Source organism: Xenopus tropicalis, chromosome 2 (genome assembly GCF_000004195.4).
Source record: "Xenopus tropicalis strain Nigerian chromosome 2, UCB_Xtro_10.0, whole genome shotgun sequence".
Classification (NCBI taxonomy): Eukaryota; Metazoa; Chordata; class Amphibia; order Anura; family Pipidae; genus Xenopus; species Xenopus tropicalis.
Genome location: NC_030678.2, coordinates 157,697,210 through 157,718,032, shown reverse-complemented (window position 1 = coordinate 157,718,032; position 20,823 = coordinate 157,697,210). Strand labels below are relative to the sequence as shown.

The following is a 20,823-nucleotide window of genomic DNA, read 5'->3' as shown; positions in this document are numbered from 1 at the left end:
GGGCCCCGCCCATGCCACGCTCGGCTCCCAATAAGTACCGGGCCAAGGGCTTCCGCTCTGTAGTTGTATTGGGTCTGTCCGGCCGGAAGTGTCCGACCTAAAGGAGCCCTCACTGCTGCTTGGCGTGGCTTGTACCTCAGCTCGTCTCTCTCCTGTAATATTAGGCTTAAGCAATAGGCAGAGCGATAGTGGCTTACCTACCAGGGTCAGCGACCCCATCTCCATTCAGAAAGTCAGCCCCTTAAGGCAGGGATCACCAACCTTCCTTACTTGTGAGCCACAGTCAAATGTAAAAAGACTTGGGGAGCAACACAAGCACCATAAAAGTTCATGGAGGAGCCAAATAAGGGCTGTGATTGGCTATTAGGGGCCTCTATGCACCCTATCAGCTTACAGGGGGCTTTATTTGGTAGGAAATCTTGTTTTTATTCAACCAAAACTTGCCCCCAAGTCAGGAATTCAAAAATAACTCCCTGGTTTGGGGGCACTGAGAGCAACACCCAAGGGGTTGGGGAGCAACATGTTGCCCCTGAGCCACTGGTTGGGGATCACTGGCTTAAAGGAACAGTAACACCAAAAAATGAAAGAGTTTTAAAGTAAATGAAATATAATGCACTGTTGCCCTGCACTGGTAAAACTGGTGTGTTTGCTACAGTAACACTACTATAGGTTATATAATAAGCTGCTGTGTAGCCCCGGGGGCAGCCATTCAAGCTGGAAAAAAGGAGAAAAGGCACAGGTTACATAGCAGATAACAGATAAGCTCTGTAGAATACAATCGTGTTTTATCTGTTATCTGCTATGTGCCTGTGCCTTTTCTCCTTTGAATGGCTGCCCCCATGGCTACACAGCTAAATTCTTTATATAAACCATAATAGTAGTGTTTCTGAGGCAAACACACCAGTTGTACCAATGCAGGGCAGCAGTACATTATATTGGAATTTCTTTTATGCACTTGAATTTTTTGGTGTTACTGTTCCTTTAAGGTGACCAAGCCCATTTAATGTGGGAGCAGTGAGCTGCATGCGTTTAGTACAGTATCCATACTGATGCCTGGGGTTTTGTGACTGAGCAGGAAGAGCAACACATGGAACTGTTTCTCCCCTTCCAGCTGTAGCTGCACAGTGGCACAGTCATTAGCACTGCCGGGTCCCATTCCAGCCAGGGGTGGGTGCCAGGAGTTGGTATAGTGGGTGGCTAAGGGAGCCAATGTGCCTCCCCCTGAATACAGCGCTGCCAAATGCAGGGAATTCATGGGATGGACACAAGTCTGTGGGCGCCAGGGTTGTTCTGCCTCAGTTCTACTCACAGGGCAGGGAGCAAAGTACAACACATGGTGGGTGGTAGGGCTGCACCTACTTTATGCACTTGGCCCCCTCCCTGCTCCCTCATGGTCTCCCCATGTCTGTGTTGGTTCCTCCCAGTACTCCCACTGCAGCACATACAGGCACAATGATTGGGCCATGAGTTGCCCATAGTGGGACTATAGGAATGAAATATCATCTCATTAGGCAGCTGTGGAATATTGGCACTATATGAATAATAAAAACAATACTCTATCTCCCACCCATTTCCCTTTCCCTCTTTAGCAATTCATTTCTCTGTCCTCTCCTTTTCCTTCATGGTTTATGTCAACTGCCCCTTTGCTTCCCCTTGAGACCTAGTTTCCCCCCCCCCCACCGTATCCAGCTGTAATGCTGTTTGTCTCCTTGTCTAACCACAACTCTGCCCCCTTTAAAAACAAACACAATAAAATGAAAAGGGATTGTTCACCTTTGATTTAACATTTAGTATGATATAGAAATTAATATTCTGAGACCATTTGTAATTGGTCTTCATTTTTATTTGTAGTTTTTTTTAATTAATTTTAACAATTGTTGAGCAACTCTTCAGTTCTAAGGCTGATGCCACACGTGGCATTTTTACGCTGCGTAGTTTCTCAGCCTAAAAACGCCGCACAAGCCACACAGCCCCTGACTATGGCGTTTTTCAGCCTAGTACTGGTGATGTAGTAAATCCCGTTTCCATGGTGCTAATAGTGCGAAATAGTAAAAAACGCCGCGTATTTCCGCTAGGTGTGGCAGCTGCCTTTGTGTATACATAGGAATAGCTTGCTGTGCAAATACTGGCATATTTCAGCCAACGCTTGAAAAATCCACGCTAAGGCGTTTTCTAGCGTATTTACGTATTGTGTGGTTTGCTTCGAGTCTTTTCAAGTTATTTCTATGGATGATGATATCGGGCGTTTTTCAGCCGCCGAGAGAATTAGAAAATACGCAGCGTAAAAACGCCACGTGTGGCATCAGCCTAACAGGAGGGTAATAAGGGATAGGGTACTTGAATACATTGCAGTTCACAATACTATTAGTTTGTGCCAGCATGGTTTTATGCGTAACAGATCTTGCCAGACTAATTTAGTTGCCTTTTATGAGGAGGTGAGTAGGAACCTTGATGCTGGAATGGCAGTTGATGTCATCTACTTGGACTTTGCTAAAGCGTTTGATACAGTACCTCACAGAAGGTTAATGATCAAATTAAGGAATATTGGCCTAGAACATAATATTTGTAATTGGATAGAGAACTGGCTGAAGGATAGAGTACAAAGAGTGGTTGTAAATGGAACATTTTCTAATTGGACCAGTGTGGTTAGTGGAGTACCGCAGGGGTCAGTCCTTGGGCCTTTGCTGTTTAACTTGTTTATTAATGACCTGGAGGGGGGCATAGACAGTATTGTTTCTATTTTTGCTGATGACACTAAATTGTGCAAAACTATAAGTTCCATGCAGGATGCTGCCGCTTTGCAGAGCGATTTGACAAAATTAGATAACTGGGCAGCAAACTGGAAAATGAGGTTCAATGTTGATAAGTGCAAAGTTATGCACTTTGGTAGAAATAATATAAACGCAAACTATCTACTGAATGGTAGTGTGTTGGGGGTTTCCTTAATGGAGAAGGATCTAGGGGTTTTTGTTGATAACAAGTTGTCTAATTCCAGGCAGTGTCATTCTGTGGCTACTAAAGCAAATAAAGTGCTGTCTTGTATAAAAAAGGGCATTGACTCAAGGGATGAGAACATAATTTTGCCCCTTTATAGGTCCCTGGTAAGGCCTCACCTTGAGTATGCAGTGCAGTTTTGGGCTCCAGTCCTTAAGAAGGATATTAATGAGCTGGAGAGAGTGCAGAGACGTGCAACTAAACTGGTTAAGGGGATGGAAGATTTAAACTATGAGGTTAGACTGTCGAGGTTGGGGTTGTTTTCTCTGGAAAAGAGGCGCTTGCGAGGGGACATGATTACTCTGTACAAGTACATTAGAGGGGATTATAGGCAGTTGGGGGATGTTCTTTTTTCCCATAAAAACAATCAACGCACCAGAGGTCACCCCTTTAGATTAGAGGAACAGAGCTTCCATTTGAAGCAGCGTAGGTGGTTTTTCACGGTGAGGGCAGTGAGGTTATGGAATGCCCTTCCTAGTGATGTGGTAATGGCAGATTCTGTTAATGCCTTTAAGAGGGGCCTGGATGAGTTCTTGATCAATCAGAATATCCAAGGCTATTGTGATACTAATATCTACAGTTAGTACTAGTGGTTGTATTTATAGTTTATGTATGTGAGTATAGATTGGTAGGTGTGGGTTAGGTGTGCTGGGTTTACTTGGATGGGTTGAACTTGATGGACACAGGTCTTTTTTCAACCCTATGTAACTATGTAACTATGTAACTATGTAACAGCTATGTGGTTGCTAGGGTCCAAATTACCTTAGTAACCAGGGATGATTGATATATGAATAGCAGAGGGACTGAATAGAAAATAAGTAATAAAAAGTAACAATAAAACTGGAGCCTCACAGAGCAATAGGTTTTGGCTGCCGGGGTCAGTGACCCCCATTTGAAACCTACAAAGAGTTTGAAGAGGAAGGCAAATAATTCAAAAACTATAAGAAATAAATAATGAAGACCAATTGAAAAGTCACTGGGAATTATTCATATAACATACTAAAAGTTAAATTAAAGGTGAACCACCCCTTTCAGACTCTTTGGGCCTCATTTACTTATACTGAACAATGTTTTATGTAAGTAACAGATGCACCAATAAGGGATTAGCTCTCATTAATCCGCCTGCAGTAGACTGAATGAAGCTAACAGGCTGCTGACCGGAAGCAAATTTGCATGCTCGTCATAAATCGGAACCTTATCTGTCAATTTCCCCTGGTTCTGGCTCTATGCACCCACTTTCTTTATCTCCATTATACATGTGGCACTTTATGCCCCTATTATATCCCCCAATCTTCCCTCCCTCGCACGATCCTTCATTTCATATTGGTCAGAGAATCGATCAGGCAGGTTTGAAAATGAGGCCACCTTGAGCCGTTCCTAAACTGCCCACTTTCCACCTGTTTGTATTGTCAGTATCATAACTATAATAATGAATTTAGTGGCTGTTCAGGACAGTACTGTTACTAGGCATCCCCTCTGGCAATGGTACAGCCCAGTTGGCCTTCAGGCTTTCCTGCAGGGGAAGCCCCTCATTATTTGTGCAATGGGATTACATGCGCAGTGAGCGGAAGATATGGCAGGAAATATTTGCTTGTTGAGAAAGTGCTCTCAGTGAGGGGAAATGCATAGGAAGAGCTGGGGCCTGTGCCTAAGTGGCTACTTCCCCCAGTCAGTCACTAGTCGCTAATGGAGGAGATCCAGCCCTAAAGTGCAGGAAACATCGACATCTCTTTCTTATTAACTGTTTTTCTACTTCAGGCCAAGTAGGAGATATCTGCACTCACATCCAACTACTTTGCCTGGAAATAACACCCAATTTATTTCCATGGGGGAACAAACCAATGGCAGACCTGGGCTAACTGGTGGGCCAGTCCCACACTGACTCCAATAAATTACACTCTCAAAGTGTGACAGCAGGATGCTGGGAGTTCTAGCCCAATGCAATAATAATACGGCTGTAGGTTGCCTGTCACTGTAACACTGTATGTGACGTAACTGGGTTATCTTGTTAACACTGCTACGTTTGGGAATTACAGTGCTATATATAATAGAGGGAGAGAGCAACCTTTTATTAAAAGACTAAAGTAGGAATCCCTAGTGTGAAAGGGGTTAGAGTATACTGCTTACTTGGATTGGTCTAAGTAAGCCTCCCCCTAGACTCTAAAGAGGTTATGTAATAAATTGTACTAAGTTTGCCCAGGAGTAGTAACCCATAGCAACCAATCAGCAGGTCACCTATTTAAAGCAAAATCTTAATGGGTTACTGGGCAAACTTAGTGCATTTTATTACATATGGGGGTTAGTGGCAGGAATGGGATTTAGAGTGCGCCTATTACAAACACATTGCTGAGTATGAATGAGGGCAGTTAATAAGCTTTACTATGTGATCTCTCACCCCACAGCACAGGTACAGCCAAGAATTCCAGCTTGCACATCATTTTGCTCTTATTAGATCTCTAGCCTAAGGATTAGAGTGTGATGACCGCTCAGATCCACATACAGCACCAACATACTGTCAACCCAAACTAAAATGGTGCACTGATGCCCTCTAGTGGCACAATCAAACAGTACAGTTATAGCTTTAAAGCAAAAGAACCAGCCAAAAATATCTAACCCAACCTTTCTAAACCCCAACTTTTCTTACTAGTGAGCCACAATCAAATGTAAAAAGACTTGGGGAGCAACACAAGCATCATAAAAGTTCATGGAGGAGCCAAATAAGGGCTGTGATTGGCTATTAGGCAGCCTCTATGCACACTATCAGCTTACAGGGGCTTTATTGGGAGTAAATCTTGTTTTTTTCAACCAAAACTTGCCCCCAAGTCAGGAATTCAAAAATAACTCCCTGGTTTGGGGGCACTGAGAGCAACATCCAAGGGGTTGGGGAGCAACATGTTGCCCCTGAGCCACTGGTTGGGGATCACTGCTCTAACCTATACCCCAGACTTACAAACCTCACTTTGATATAAACATCACTGTATAGGATAAACCCTTGTAAATGGGATTTTTCTAACAGCCTTAAGGAATTTGTTCCCAGAATCCCTTTTGACTTATTTGTATAAGGGAACATAATTAATTCCATCATATTCTAGTCCTAGGATTCCAGCTCAGCAGCATGTATAGTAAACATTAGCTGTGATCTGTGGCCCTAATCAAATAGAGGAGTTTGGTCAGGGAGATGAAATAGTTTTTGTATAGGTTATACAGCTATGGGATCCATTATCTGGAAACATGTTAGCTAGAAATCTCTGAATTATGGGAAGCCCATCTCCCATACATACTATTTTAACAAATACTTTTCTTTTTTTTAAAGTATTCCCTTTTTTCTCTAATAATAAAACAGTACCTTGTACTTGCTCCCAACTAAGATATAATTACCCCTTATTGGGGCCAGAACAATCCTATTGGGTTTATTTAATGGTTAAATGATTCCCTTTTCTCTGTAATAATAAAACAGTACCTGTACTTGATCCCAACTAAGATATAATTACCCCTTATTGGGGCCAGAACAATCCTATTGGGTTTATTTAATGGTTAAATGATTCCCTTTTCTCTGTAATAATAAAACAGTACCTGTACTTGATCCTAACTAAGATATAATTACCCCTTATTGGGGGCAGAACAGCCCTATTGGATTTATTTAATGGTTAAATGATTCCCTTTTCTCTGTAATAATAAAACAGTACCTGTACTTGATACCAACTAAGATATAATTACCCCTTATTGGGGGCAGAACAGCCCTATTGGGTTTATTTAATGGTTAAATGATTCCCTTTTCTCTGTAATAATAAAACAGTACCTGTACTTGATCCCAACGTAATTAAAATCAATCCTTATTGGAGACAAAACAATCCTTGGTTTATTTTACATTTCAATGATTTTTAAGTAGAAAAATTATTAAGAACCAAATTATGGAAAGCCCTCTTATCAAGAAAACCCCAGGTCCTGTGTATTCTGGATAACAGGTCCCGTACCGGTATATGATAGAAGAGCACACCACTGACGCTCTTGTATGCGACTTTGCAAGAAATATGCATTTAGTTCTCATATTCATTAAACCATGAAAATTTCTTCTTGGCAAACCCTTTCTTTTTTTTTTAAATAGGCTTTCTTTAAAATAAAGAGTATTTTTCTTTCTTTTCTCCAAAATAAGATTTCCCCCTCCCCATTCAGTTTGGGCCTGTGCTTCACTAGCGCCACCTAATGTATCTATGTGCCTCCCACTGACACCTGGCAACCCCAAGGTATAAAACGACACAAAGTATAATTATTCATATTTTATTGAATTAACCTTTAGTGAAAAATAATATATTTTACAGATATAAGTAGAAAATAGACATTCATTTGCTGATGGAGTCTTTTGCTTAAATTTGTTAAAAAGACACCCATATAATATAAAAACAACAGAATAATTAGTCACCAAAGCCATTTGTAAAGCCAAACAAAACCAACATTCCTTGGAACATCTATGGAACAGAAGGTGCAGAGCTCAGTGCTTGGAGAAAATGAAGATCAAACTGTGAGTACATGGAACTAGATACACTGGGGGTTATGTAATAAAATTCACTATGTTTGCCCAGGAGCAGTAACCCATAGCAACCAGTCAGCAGGTAGCATTTACTGGTCATCTGTTTAAAAGCAAATGTATTATTGGTTGCTATGGGTTACTGCTCCTGTTTTTTATTACATATAGCTTCACATAATCCTTATACTAGAGCTGCTGGTCCCTTTGTGTCGGCAGTTACTCGCCAGAGACTCCAAGACAAGATACAAGGGGACACGCATTACATTTACAGTATGAATGAATGAATGCTTTGCCTAAAGCCTATTTGCAGCAGTTCATTGCCCATTTTTATAGGCGGAAGAACAGAGAAACTAGGGATAGGTAAAATAAAAATCCAGTTGTAGCTGGAAGCTGTAGGTAGGTGTTTGGGAGGTGAATTCTATGCCATAGCCCACCATAGTGTCCCCTATATAAGAAGTGAGGAGTGGTGGGGCCTGAAGCTGTGCATTTGCTTTGCTAGCGTAACAACCCCAACCTCTAACATAACAGGCTGCACAGTAAGCACGGCGCTAACATGAACCAACGTGCATGGAAAGATATGGAACGAAGGCAGCAGCACGTGCCAGCAGAGCCCGGTACCCAGCTGAGCAGGACTGACGGTGACTTTATGGGGACAGAAGTAGAAATGATACAATTGGTGCTGATTCTGCAGCTGCTGCACCTCTGAGTGTTCTACATTCTATATAATGTTGAATATGTGCAACACAGCACCCTGCTAATCCTGATAGGGAGCAGCCTCTGGGGCCTTCCCTGGCGCAGAGCAGCAAGGCCGATCCTTGTATAACTTACACACACACACACACATATATATATATAAGATATAACATGAGATGCACGCTGTTAGATTGCTGTAAACATTCCCAGATATATACGTAAACAGAAATACATGGAGACTCCACACCACAATGAACCCACAACCAGCACAGACACAGAGCGAAGCTTTGGGAGAGACGTTAGAATGGACTTTTCCCAGTTTGTTTCCAGACCTCATTGGCTCCCTTAATGGTTTCCCTTTTGACACATTTCCAGTATCCGTGCACGCCTTGCTGCTGGGGCACGTGCTGGAACAACAAGGGGTTTATGTTTAGAATGAGAAGCAAATACAACAGCGCTCACGGGATATTAATCCCTTTAAGATTACAAACTGCACAAAAGCACCTAATCTGGATTCACCATCCTTTCTAAAAACGTTTAATATTTTTGTATTTACGTATATATGTATTTAAATACTTCTATTTATATTGATATTTATTTATATATTAATATTTTTCATTTAATATTATATAACAAACAAGAATGTGCCGGTGCATTATACTCATCCAAATACAGAAGGAATTTGCTGAGAAAAAGTTGTATTTTGGGCTGATTTACTGAAAATTTCTGCAAAAACCCTTAGTCCCACCCATCCTTTCTACTTTCTTTTGCCTCCCAGGCTGTACAGTGGGGCCGCTGGCACTCAGCACACTGCATTGTAGGATAGGAACCAATCAGCAGCTACGCTGACCTGATAGGGGACTGAAGCCTGTCTTTGCTTGTGTGCCTGCAGGGCTGTGATTGGCTATTCCCCTCCTACTGTGCTTCTGGCAGGGAAAGGGATCTTGGAAGATACCCACCCCTCATTTGAAACACAAAGAGATCAGAGAGGATCTATAGGGAGCACCATATATCTATTTATATTTAGTTATGCTATATATCTCCTTTACAGGAAACTTAGAAGCATAAAAAAAAAGAGTTTGGCTATAAATTCTGTATTTCATTTCTAGTTCCGGTCATGGCTTTGGTAGCCTTACAACAGTAATGTTCCATGCCTTCACAGCTTTCCACTAGTGATGAGTGAAATTTTTCGCCAGGATGCGCAGCACAAAAATACACAGTCTCCAATAGGTGAAAAACAGTTCTAGTGCAGTAAAAAAAAAAAAAAAAAAAGTCATGCGGAAAACAATGCCCATTGACTTCAATGTGTCTTAAAACTTTTTGCTGTTTTACGACATTTTCGGCAAAGTTAAATGGGATTCACTGATCACTACTGTCCGCACTGCGTTTAATCTTGTAATGCCATCTTTTGTGCAGCAGTGGTACTGCACGTGCTCAGTGTCCTGCCAATAGCTAAAGTCAGGCAGCATCATAAATGAGCCAAACACTGGCAGAAAGTGATTGTGATGCAGAAAAAAACTGGTTTCTATGCTAAAATGAAATGTGAATTTGAATGAAATACAGTATATTGTGAGTGGGCCCCTAAGCTCAGGTAAGTGAGAGCAGCACAGAGTATGGGCAGGGAATCAGCAGAAAAGAAGATGGGGGGTACTGGGGCATCTTTGGGGCACAGATCTTCCCTGCTAAAGGGCAGTGGGTGCCTTGGGCAGTGCCGAGCCTAGCCAGCCAGCTACCTCACCCACCACACAAATCACTACCCCCCCTCCAGCAGTAGTGGGACGAGGGCACAGAGTAGGGGAGTAGAAGAGGTACGTGCCTGGTTCCCCCTCATCATTGCCCCCAAGGCACGTGCCTCTTCTGCCTTCCCCTAGTTCCGGCCCTGGCCTTGTGCTAGTACAGGAGCCTAAAACACAAGCCTGTGAGGGACAGTAAATATTTTCCCATACACAGACTCGGTGCTCTGAGTACCACTATGTAGGCACATTAGTACCTGGTTATGAGCAGAAATAGTGGTGTAACCGAGTGTAAAAGAAAACAGAAAGGAAGTTTTTTTTGTCCTCAATAAGTCTCTTTTTTTCTTAAGTCTTTCTACATTCCACAGGGAGCGATCTAGAGGAGTATGGGCTAATTATAAGAAAGTCAATTAGCAGATCTGTAAAGACTAGGGAACCACGACCTATCCAAGGTTATACTCATTTCTACTGATTTTATCATTCTTCCTTCTGTAATTACAAAGAATAAGAACGATTCGGTAACAAGAATCAAGGGCTTGTTTGGCAGCTGATGAAATCAGACAACTGCAGGGGTGCAGGGATGGCTCTGCTGCTGACAATGCCCTTGTGATGCCTCCTCGTGACTGGCCTTTGTGATAAGGAGAAGCAAATTAACTGCTTCACTCCCCATTCTCCAGAGAGTATGGAACTATTTCCATTGATCAGTTTGTGCAGTTGTGCATATATCTGCAACTCAAGCACAGAAAGGGTGCGTATCGAGCAGTCAGTTGAGCCTCATGTGCAGCCATTCTGCATGGAACATCCCTCTAGATTACACCCCACTTTATAGTAACTGCAATCTGTATTACCTTATCTGTATTATTCTTAGTATAGAGTTATTACCTTTAAGCCCCGGTGAAGCCTGTTCCTTAGAACACCTAAAAACTCCCCGTGGCTTAAACAGTTGTCCCCATCGAGGTCAAAGATCTTGAAGACAGTATCCAACACGTTGTTTGATAACTCTTGGCCCGTGGCCACTTTCACCGCTCTCTTGAATTCAGCTAATAAGGGAAGCAACACAAAATCAGATGCTGGTCAATAAATAATATTGTCTTTATTGTATACGGAACCACACACATAATTAGAAAACTGAAAAAATAGGGCGGATTCATGTGTGTTCTAGACATTAATAGATGCAGTGCAATGGGTTTCTGTCAATGAATGATTGCTTAGCAGGAACAGATCCATGGCTAAATATACGAGGCCATGCAGTCCCAACAGATTATACAGTAATATTGATACTTATTCCGCTGAAGAATAGAAGAAGGTTCCTGGACCTCTCTGTTTAATAATGGTCCCACACATACACACAAAATAGAAGTAAAAAACTGTAGCAGGGTATCGTCATTTAAACCATGATGCCCCATTTATAGTGAAGAGACATCTAGATGGTCCCATGAAGGCCCATCATACCCTTTCTGACACCAATGGAGTGCACTGATGCTGTGGGAGGGGCCTAGGAAGGAGTTTAGACCCCCACCCACGGCCCAAACCCACCAACCCATGGCCTACAAAAAGGCCATATTTATGCTTAGTAAAATGGTTAAAGAAGCATTATACATTAACAATGGGTCTCATTTATCAATACTGGGCTAATTTGCCCTTGGGCAGTAACCTACAGCAACCAATACATTATTAGCGCTTTTCAGTCAGATGAAAGTGAAACAATAAAAGCGAAAATGTGATGGTCGCCATTGGCTACTGCCCTGGTGTAAATTTGCCCAGTGTTAATAAATGAGCCCAAGTGTTTGTCAACAGTTTTAAATATTCTGTAGTTGAAATAATTTTGCCAGGGGAACCTGGAGATCCACTTTACAGGTCGGCATCCAAAAATGGGTCCCTATTCAGTAAGGTTGAGAATCCCTGGTTTACAATGACGTAACACTAAAAATAAAGACTTTTAGCCCTTCAAGTGGGGTTGTTATAAAAAGGGGCCAGTTACTATCACCACTTACCCATCTTTATAGCTCTGTTTGCACTACTGAACAGTTTCATTGTTATGGAGAAGTCTTCAAGGTTGTTCATAAACTGATAGAAACTCTTGAATTCATCCATACTGATACTCTGCAATCAAACACAGCCGTCAGTTCAGCCTAGATTGGGGTAAGGCCACACAGGACAAGGCACATATGTGTGAAGACACACTGAGCTACTTAGTAGCAGCTACTGGTCACTGCTACTAAAGGCCAGAAAATACCCTGCCATGGACAATACTGAGAATTGTCTCTGCTAAAACACATGTAGAGACAATTGTCAGTAAATGATCAGCATTGTCCATTTCAGCTCCTAGTAGCCCTTAATAGCAACTGGTTGGTGAACTTAAGGACTTCAGAAACTCCCCATAGCAAATCTAAGAGCAAGTAAAAGCTGTTTCTAACCAATGAGCAGCCCAACCCTACAGAATATACCCAGGCACCTACAATATGTGTAAGGGAGCCATTCATGGAATTAGATGGACTGTGGATGCATAATGGAACCTTTCAAAGTCTCCTTTACAGTTTATAAAAATAAATCATGAAGTTCCCAGATCTTTAGATATTAGAAGTGTGACAGTAGATTATGAGTTCAGCAGCTAATGGATCAAATACATGGGCCAAATACACTGCCAACCCAGATGCTCCCCAAACCCATCACCGTGTCCCAAGCGAATATCTAAAGGTCCCCATACACGGGCCGATTGTAGCTGCCAATATTGGTCCCTTAGACTGATTCGGCAGCTTATCAGCCCGTGTAGGGGCAGGAATGACAGGCCTGCCCGACTGACATCTGGCCTGAAATCGGGCAGGTTTGATTTTTGGTCGGATCAGGGACTGCATTGGCTCATTGCTGCGGTCCCTGAACCAGCGGAATTCAATCGATTGCCCAAAGGGCTAAACGACCAAATTAGCCCAATATCGCCCACCCCTAGATGGAAGATCTGCTTGCTTGGTGACCTTTCCCAAGCGAGCGGATCTTAGCCTGTATGGCCACCTTTACATCCAACTTTTCCCAGTTCTTTATATATTCATGCCTGCTCTGCCCCACCCCTTCAGTGACATCAGAGATGGACAGGTTGGCTGTGGGCATGGCCAGGAAAGGTTTGGGTTGGTTCAGGGTTGGCGCTGGTTGACATTTTTTATCTATTCCTTCAAATTTAGCCACTGGGCTTCTCATATTCTGATCTTGCTGGGTCATCTTTTGAGTGTCAGTGACACTGCGCATCCTATCTAAATGACTTATCTGCCTTGTATTACAAAATATAAATACTGTATATTGGGAGTGGGTCCCTAAGGTAAGTGAGAGCAGCCCAGAGCATGAGCAGGGATGGGGAGCTACTAAGGGTCAGTTTGGAGGAACAGATCATGGGCTAAAGGGCTGCCTTGGGCAAGTACAGAAGCCAGTATATAGGGTGCAACACCTATTAGCCTACTGTTTTGTTCAGCTGAAATGGCGCAGCGCATAGAGACCGGGGCACCCACCTCCCCGGGAGGGATCCGAGCCTGCACGTTCTGCCAGTACACGTCATTGTTCTCCTCGTCCGTGAAGAAAAGCAGCCACTCGGCAAAGTCTTCTTTCCTCATAAAGTTCAGGCCTTTGGAGAACTGAATAAATTCCATTTCTTGTACTTCTGTTTGTAAATTTTCCATAAATCTAAAGCCCCCAGGAGAAAAGAATATGAATCAGATATAAAGTGGCAGGAATGTAGCGATGGAATTGCAATAAAACATTTTTATTATTCAGCTGCAGCTAAAACTCGGCAAAAAAATGCACTTTTGCAAAATACTTATCTGTTTTATAAACTGTATTTACAAAACAGGAGAATAAATTGGCGCTGCTCAGTCCTCGTACATTAGCAGGTTTATCAGAGCGGAGAAATAGGTTGATGTTTCCTTTTCCCTTAATAAGCAGCATATATACAATTTATATGTCTGACTGGGGCTGCCATATTGCTTTCCTTCACTGCTGGAAAGATTTGTATGTTGCCATATGAGATGCTATGGCTAGGCCCATGTCTCAAAAAAGAAATATATGCAGGTGTGGGACCTGTAATCCAGAATGCTTAGGAGCTGGAGTTTTCTTTATCTCCATACCTTATGTCTGCTATAAAATTATTTAAACAGTAATTAAACCTAAAAGGATTGTTTTGCCGCCAATAAGAATTAATTATAGCTTAGTTAGGATTAAGATACTTTTGTATTATTATTACAGAGAAAAAGGAAATCATTTTTAAAAATTATAATTATTTGCTTAAAATGGGAACTTTCTGGATAACAGATTTCCAGATAACGCATCCGATAGTGGTACAGGTAGGGGATCCCTTACCCGGAAAACCCATTATCCAGAAAGTTCCAAATTACGGAAAGGCCATCTCCCATAGACTCCATTATAATCAAATCATTCTAATTTTACAAAATGATTCCCTTTTCTCTGTAATAATAAAACAGTACCTGTACTTGATCCCAACTAAGATATAATTACCCCTTATTGGGGGCAGAACAGCCCTATTGGGTTTATTTCATGGTTAAATGATTCCCTTTTCTCTGTAATAATAAAACAGTACCTTGTACTTGATCCAAACTAAGATATAATTACCCCTTATTGGGGGCAGAACAGCCCTATTGGGTTTATTTAATGGTTAAATGATTCCCTTTTCTCTGTAATAATAAAACAGTACCTGTAATTGATCCCAACTAAGATATAATTACCCCTTATTGGGGGCAGAACAATCCTATTGGGTTTATTCAATATTTAAATGGTTTAAATTACAGAAAGATCCCTTATCCGGAAAACCCCAGGTCCTGAGCATTCTGGATAACTGGTCCTATACCTGTAAAACCCATGCAGCATACACTGCCCCTTGTAACAAATATATGGGGTTTCGGTTGCTCCTATTTTATATTCCATACTGTATATCAGTACAGAGCAGGGCCCTCCGTACCTCTTGTATTGGTAATCAGCTGTATTTTTGTATGGAATCTGTATGCTTAATGTATATATGTACAGCTCTGTGGAATATATTGGCGCTTTATGAATACAAGTTCATAATAATGCTCAGTACACAATACACATATTTATTATTACCCCACAATTGTTGCTAGGGTCGGTTTTGGAGATTAGTACTCATTATTTCAACTCCAAGTAACACAAATAAAAAGTTATAGTTTGACAGGAACACCACTAGGGGCCACTATAGTTCTACCACACGTGAACTCCAAGGAAAGTGCTTGAGAAGAAACCCTCCTACGGTGAGAGCTGCACAGCATTATACAACTGTAATGTGTACATTATCTTTTACTCTTTCTATTTCAAGTGAATTTGTACCAAAAAAAGCTGCAATCAATTTTATTTAGCTTTATGCAGAGAGCAACACAATCAGTGCTTGCACTACCTACCTCTCCATGTCAACTCCCGCTGTCATTAACGTCCCCCAAAACCCAACTTCCCTGCTTCATTTGAATGTATAGAATCGACACCCAGAGTGCTCTAATGTGGCCCAAAGCAGTGGAGAGAAAGTACCATGGTGGTGGTAAGGGATTTATAGAGACACCTAGGCCAATAAGTTCCACCTTTTGCTCCACCATATTTCGCTCCACTTCACAAGTGTGGTGCCTGGGCTGGCCAATGGTGTAAGGGCAGGGGACAGGCCCGGACTGGCAATCTGTGGGTTCAGGCAAATGCCAGAGGGGATGCTGTAAGGTGCCATAGACACTCACTATTTATTGGTCTGTTTGGGCCTCTGTGTACTTGAAATGCCAGGGCCTATTTTGAATCCCCAGCCCGGTAGGGGGAAACCTTACATTATAAAACTGATGTGGCACCAAAGTTCCAGGCAATGGAGGGTTCCATTAAAACCCTATATATTATTAGCAAGGCCCCCTTTTCTGGATTTTGGCTTTAAGGAGTGATAAGGATGGTTGTGGGCAGATAGCCTGACAGACAATGGCAACTTAGGCAATTGCAAACTGAGCCAGTAGCTCTATCACGGAAATTAAGGGGAAACAAAACTGCAAGCATATGTCTTACACTGAGTAGACATGGGCAGATAATATGGGGCAATTCTCTCAAAACTGCCATGATAACTGCCAATGTGTTTGCCTTATTCAGCTTAGGATAAGACAGACAGAGAGATAGATAGAGTTTCTTGGGCTGCTGCCGCCTGAGACAGCAGCCTCGACGCCGCCCCCCCTTGGCCATTCTGCACTTCAGCGTCAGAGCGAGTCCAAAGAGTCCAAAGAGTGCTGGGAGCACTATTGCGCTGTCTGGGGCCCATCGGAACTGCTGCCTTGGGGTCCTTTACCCCAGTTGCAACGTCAAGCACCTGCAGTTGGTGGAAGGAGCAGGCCTGGGTTGGCGGGGCCATGGCACCCATGAGGGCCACGGCCAACTGGGTTTTTTCACAGTGCGCCACTGGCCCTTATGGCAGGAGTGGCCCAGATAGATAGATAGATAGACAGACAGATAGATGGCGATAGTTAGACAGATAGATGAAAGTAATAAATATGTACAGTTTCTCTTTAACTTTTCTCCTATATTTATTATATTCCTTCATGTATGGAAAAGGAAAATTCATATCCGTGCCAATCCAGCTGGAAATCCCAGTCCCATGAATTGTTTCCAACCTTACCTAATGCCGTGCAATAATGCAAAGGGAATGCAGTGTAACACAATACGGTACCAGGAATGTTAGTGAAAGTTTAATGAGAAGAGGCAGGATTCGTACGTACTTATTAAAAGTTAGCGAAACTGGCACGCGCCCATCACACTTTGGCACTATGCTTATAAGCCCTAAATTAGCTGATTAAATGAATTATTCATGGTCAGCGCTTGAACAAAGAACATGTCCCTGATATAGTGTATGCTCGCAGAATGTAACAATATGAACACTCCACCCCTGCGGGCAACATTCTCTCTTTCAAGATGTCGAAATCAGTGCAATTAGGGATTTAAGAGGGGGAGGAAGGGATCGGGATGAAGGGTGTCCTCAGACTTAAGGTTTGCAGGATGAACTGCTGCCAGGTCAGGCTCTAAACTGAAATATGTAAGACAGAAATAGAGGTGAAAAACCTAATTATACATTAATACCATTGGGTGATCAGAGAGATTGCTAACACATATGGGGCGCTGGGGTTTTAGAAAGAAATCTCAAGTTGGCCGATGGAAGTCCAGACTTCCTGATTTATATCTAACAAGCCGGGGTGGCCATCAGTGTGGCCTCATACATGAGCCAATAAGCTGCCAACTACTGAGCTGACAGCCCATATTTGCCTGCCCATAGCCAGACCAAAACTGCCCTGTTACACCCTGCCCTGCTCCTTGCACCCAAGGATTAACTCTTTGTGCCAGTGCCACAGTGTAAGTGCCCCCTGTATGGGCCATAAGTGACTCCAACTCCCTGCCAGTGCCTATGGTGCATTATTGTGTACTTGCTGCACGTACCAGTATTCAAGCTTCTGTCACTGTGTAAAGTACAGGTCACAGCCACTCATCCCGCCATTACAGAACCTATAGGGGGTGCCGCATATTGTACTACAACAACATACAAAGTTCAGATCTGAGAGAAAGTGAGCCAATCATTTCTTATGTAGCATAGTGTTTGCACTGCCCTTATCCCACGCCTGCCGTTTAACCTGCCTTTATCCCCCCTTCCCCATACATATGAAAAGTGCAACATTGTTTTCCCATGATGACAAGATCGACTGGCCCTTTAAGGGCACTGGCACCCCGGGAGATTAGTCACCCACGATAAATATTTGCTACCGCCAGTGACTAATCTCCCCAAATGCCTTCACACCAGCAAGAATGTGAATCACCTGCAGGAAGGTTTATGTGTCGCTTTGGTTTTCCGAAGTTGCCCTCGTGAGGCAAATGCCATCCCACAGGCAATTCACATTCTTGCTGGTGTGAACACATTTCGGGGAGATTAGCTCCCCCCTTCCCGCTAGTGAAGATTTACTGCAGGCAATTAATGTCCTGCTGAACCAGTGTTTGATGTACCTTTATCTACAGGGGTACAGGTAACTGTGTATTCGCTCAGGGCCTTTAGCATTTATGTATTATTAATCATAGCTTTTTTTATACATCCTGTAGGAAAGGAAACTGAAAAGAAAGATCATAGAAACCAAGAAGGGAGGTGAGAAGGGAAATCAAACGTGGGAACCGCACCCTCGCCCAGCACTAAGGGCCATGTCACCCAAGGGGTACTCTCTGCCAGCATATCTACACCAGCGCCAATCCCAAGTTTAAGCGACTTTCACACTGGAGTTTTTAGATGTAGTTAGATAGCTAGAGGTGCGCCTTCATCTCCCCCTTATTAGCCTTCAGGCTGAGATCTCCTGCCACTGCTTACCCATACATGAATAGATCTGCTTGTTTGGTAATTTCGCCCCCAGGATTGGGTCGCCACTAGTATCAGAAAGATTCCCATTGAGTACCTGATAAAGCTGCAATGCCACGTTTGGGTGCTTCTCTACCAGGGTCTTGATTCTCTATGGGCAAACCCAAAACCTGAAGCTTCTTTGACTAAAAACACTCCCAAACCTTACAATAGTCTCAGAATCACTGAATGCCCATCTGTACCACATGTGCCTATCCAATGACAAAAGGGTGCCTTGGTGGGATTCTGTACAGCTGCACGCTGTATGGGGCCTGAGTGGAAATATTATTGTATATATTAGTGCAATGTCACAATCCTATGGAGAGCTACCCTAGAGATATACAGGACAGTAAAACTGCCAGGTTTCCTTCTATATGGCTATTTACATCTCCCAGTCACCCTCATCCTGCACTGATGTAGGCACTTATCGTCTATTCTCCTCTGTGTACAGAGCTTTCTGAACCTGTCAGCGCTGTTAGCTCAAGGATTATCTGCTCTCTCTGCTGTTGGTCTTTCCAAAGTAAAGGGGAACTCCTCCCAAACACAACTTAAGCTTTCTGAAAAGTAAACACAATTTCAAACAACTTTGCAATTTACATAAATTAAGTAATATGCAGCCTTTTCATGATTTTTAATATAATAATATGGTTTTGAACAGTCCCCTAAGCCCCGCCCCCTGCTGATCTGGCTGACTACTTTGAGATTCCAATGAAATGTAACAGTAGTCACCTATCCTCAGCCTGCATCCTCCCAATCCCACAATTCCATGCACACGTTATGCACATGCATTGTGGGTTATGTAGTTCCTGCATGCTGTCTGTAAGCTGTGGAGAAGTTTTAGTCCCTCCTCCCCTGCCAGGATTTCAAACCATTGCATTGTGCCCGAGTCTGAGCTTTCAGAAGGAGCCAGCACTACACATTAGAACTGCTTTCAGGTAACCTATGGTCTCTCCTACTCCCATGTAACTGGAGGAGTCCCAAGCCGGACTTGGATTTCTTACTATTGAGTGCTATTCTGATATCTACTGGGAGCTGCTATCTTGCTCCCTTCCCATTGTTCTGCTGATCGGCTGCTGGGAGGGGGTTGATATCACTCCAACTTGCAGCTCAGCAGTAAAGTGCCACTGAAGTTTATCAGAGCACAGGTCACATGGCTGTGGCACCCTGGGAAATGAAGAATATGGCTAAAATTAAATATAAAAGAATCTGTTTGCGTTTTTGAAAAACTGATTACAGTGCAGGATTCTGCTGGAGAAGCTCTATTAACTGATGGGTTTTGTAAAAAACATGTTTTCCCATGACAGTATTACTTTAAGTAAATGCCAATGGCAGCCTACAGGACAGGCAGTGATAAAACACACATTCCAGCTCAGAGAAGAATAAAATAGAAAATAAAAAAAAAACTGACGTTGTTGAATAATGAGCTAAACGAGACTCTGCACTTAGCCCAGGAACCTTAAAAGTAAGATGTGGGAGTCTGATTGTGATAAGAGGCTTCTATCTGTGTGGCAGACAAAGCCTTTGGCAGTGTCTGGCTGAATGAGGTGCATACTTCTATCAATAGGTCAAAACAGGATTCAGGGGAAGGCAGAGGCATTCCAGGTTATGCTCCATATACAAACAAATCCTATTAAGGCTGCTGCCCCTTCTCTTTACCAGGAAAGCAGGATTCCAATGGGCATTCCACTGGTAGTGGCTTATGGAAAAGGGCTGCAGGGGAGAGAGGGAAAACGGAGAGCAAAGAGTAACGATATAGATGAAACGGCAGTATTCTTCAACTGGGACACTGAGCACAATGTTTGCTATGCCTACTGCCAAATACCCAAACCCAAACCGCCAAAAGCATGAAATCACCCTCCAGGCAAATCTCATAGGAGGCCAACGAAGAATTAATAGGGAAATTCTGGCTACTAAGAACTGGACTGGTGATAACCCCAAATCTTCCCCATACTGCTGTAAATTAGTATAGGAAATCACAGAAACCATCACTGGGACATCAGCAGTGGCATTCATAGGTCCATTAACCAGACTAGAGGCCTACCCCCCCTACACTGAAGAAATGATGGCCCTACTTCTGTCATGTCATATCTGCAAGTACAGTGTGCCACTTGCCCAGTTAATGAGCTATAAAACCCAAAGCTTACAGTGTTATAATGTCCTGTACATAATATGGTCAATAATGTACCCACTACTATAAAATATAAGTATGGAAGTCACCTCAGCGTTACATAGTATCCATGGGCAGAGTGGAAATGTGAGGGCGAATGTTCATATTTGCTATAAGTGGGGTTTCAATAAAACATTTATAGATTTTGTTTTAAAGAATTCTGCCAAGGGGAAAAGCAAGGAGTCTCTAAGACAGCATGGAATGTTACAGTATTGTGTGATTTTGGGCAGACTGTAACACAGTAGGTATGAAACCCCAGACTGTAACACAGTAGGTGTGAAACCCCAGACTGTAGCACAGTAGCTATGAAACCCCAGAC

The 20,823-nt window shown here is 42.8% G+C and overlaps 1 protein-coding gene across 1 annotated transcript in view; it reads right to left on the bottom strand.

Moving 5' to 3' along the window:
* Positions 1-7,611: 7,611 nt before the first annotated feature.
* The window catches only part of micu2 (mitochondrial calcium uptake 2), a 154,879-nt gene continuing 141,667 nt past the window's right edge, over positions 7,612-20,823 (bottom strand). Inside the window, exons 9-12 of the mRNA XM_002940749.5 lie at positions 13,443-13,614; positions 11,940-12,048; positions 10,828-10,985; positions 7,612-8,619 (exon numbers count right to left, since the gene is read on the bottom strand). Coding sequence (XP_002940795.2) covers positions 8,512-8,619; positions 10,828-10,985; positions 11,940-12,048; positions 13,443-13,614 — 547 coding nt within the window. The 3' untranslated portion in view covers positions 7,612-8,511. The remainder of the gene's footprint in view (positions 8,620-10,827; positions 10,986-11,939; positions 12,049-13,442; positions 13,615-20,823) is intronic.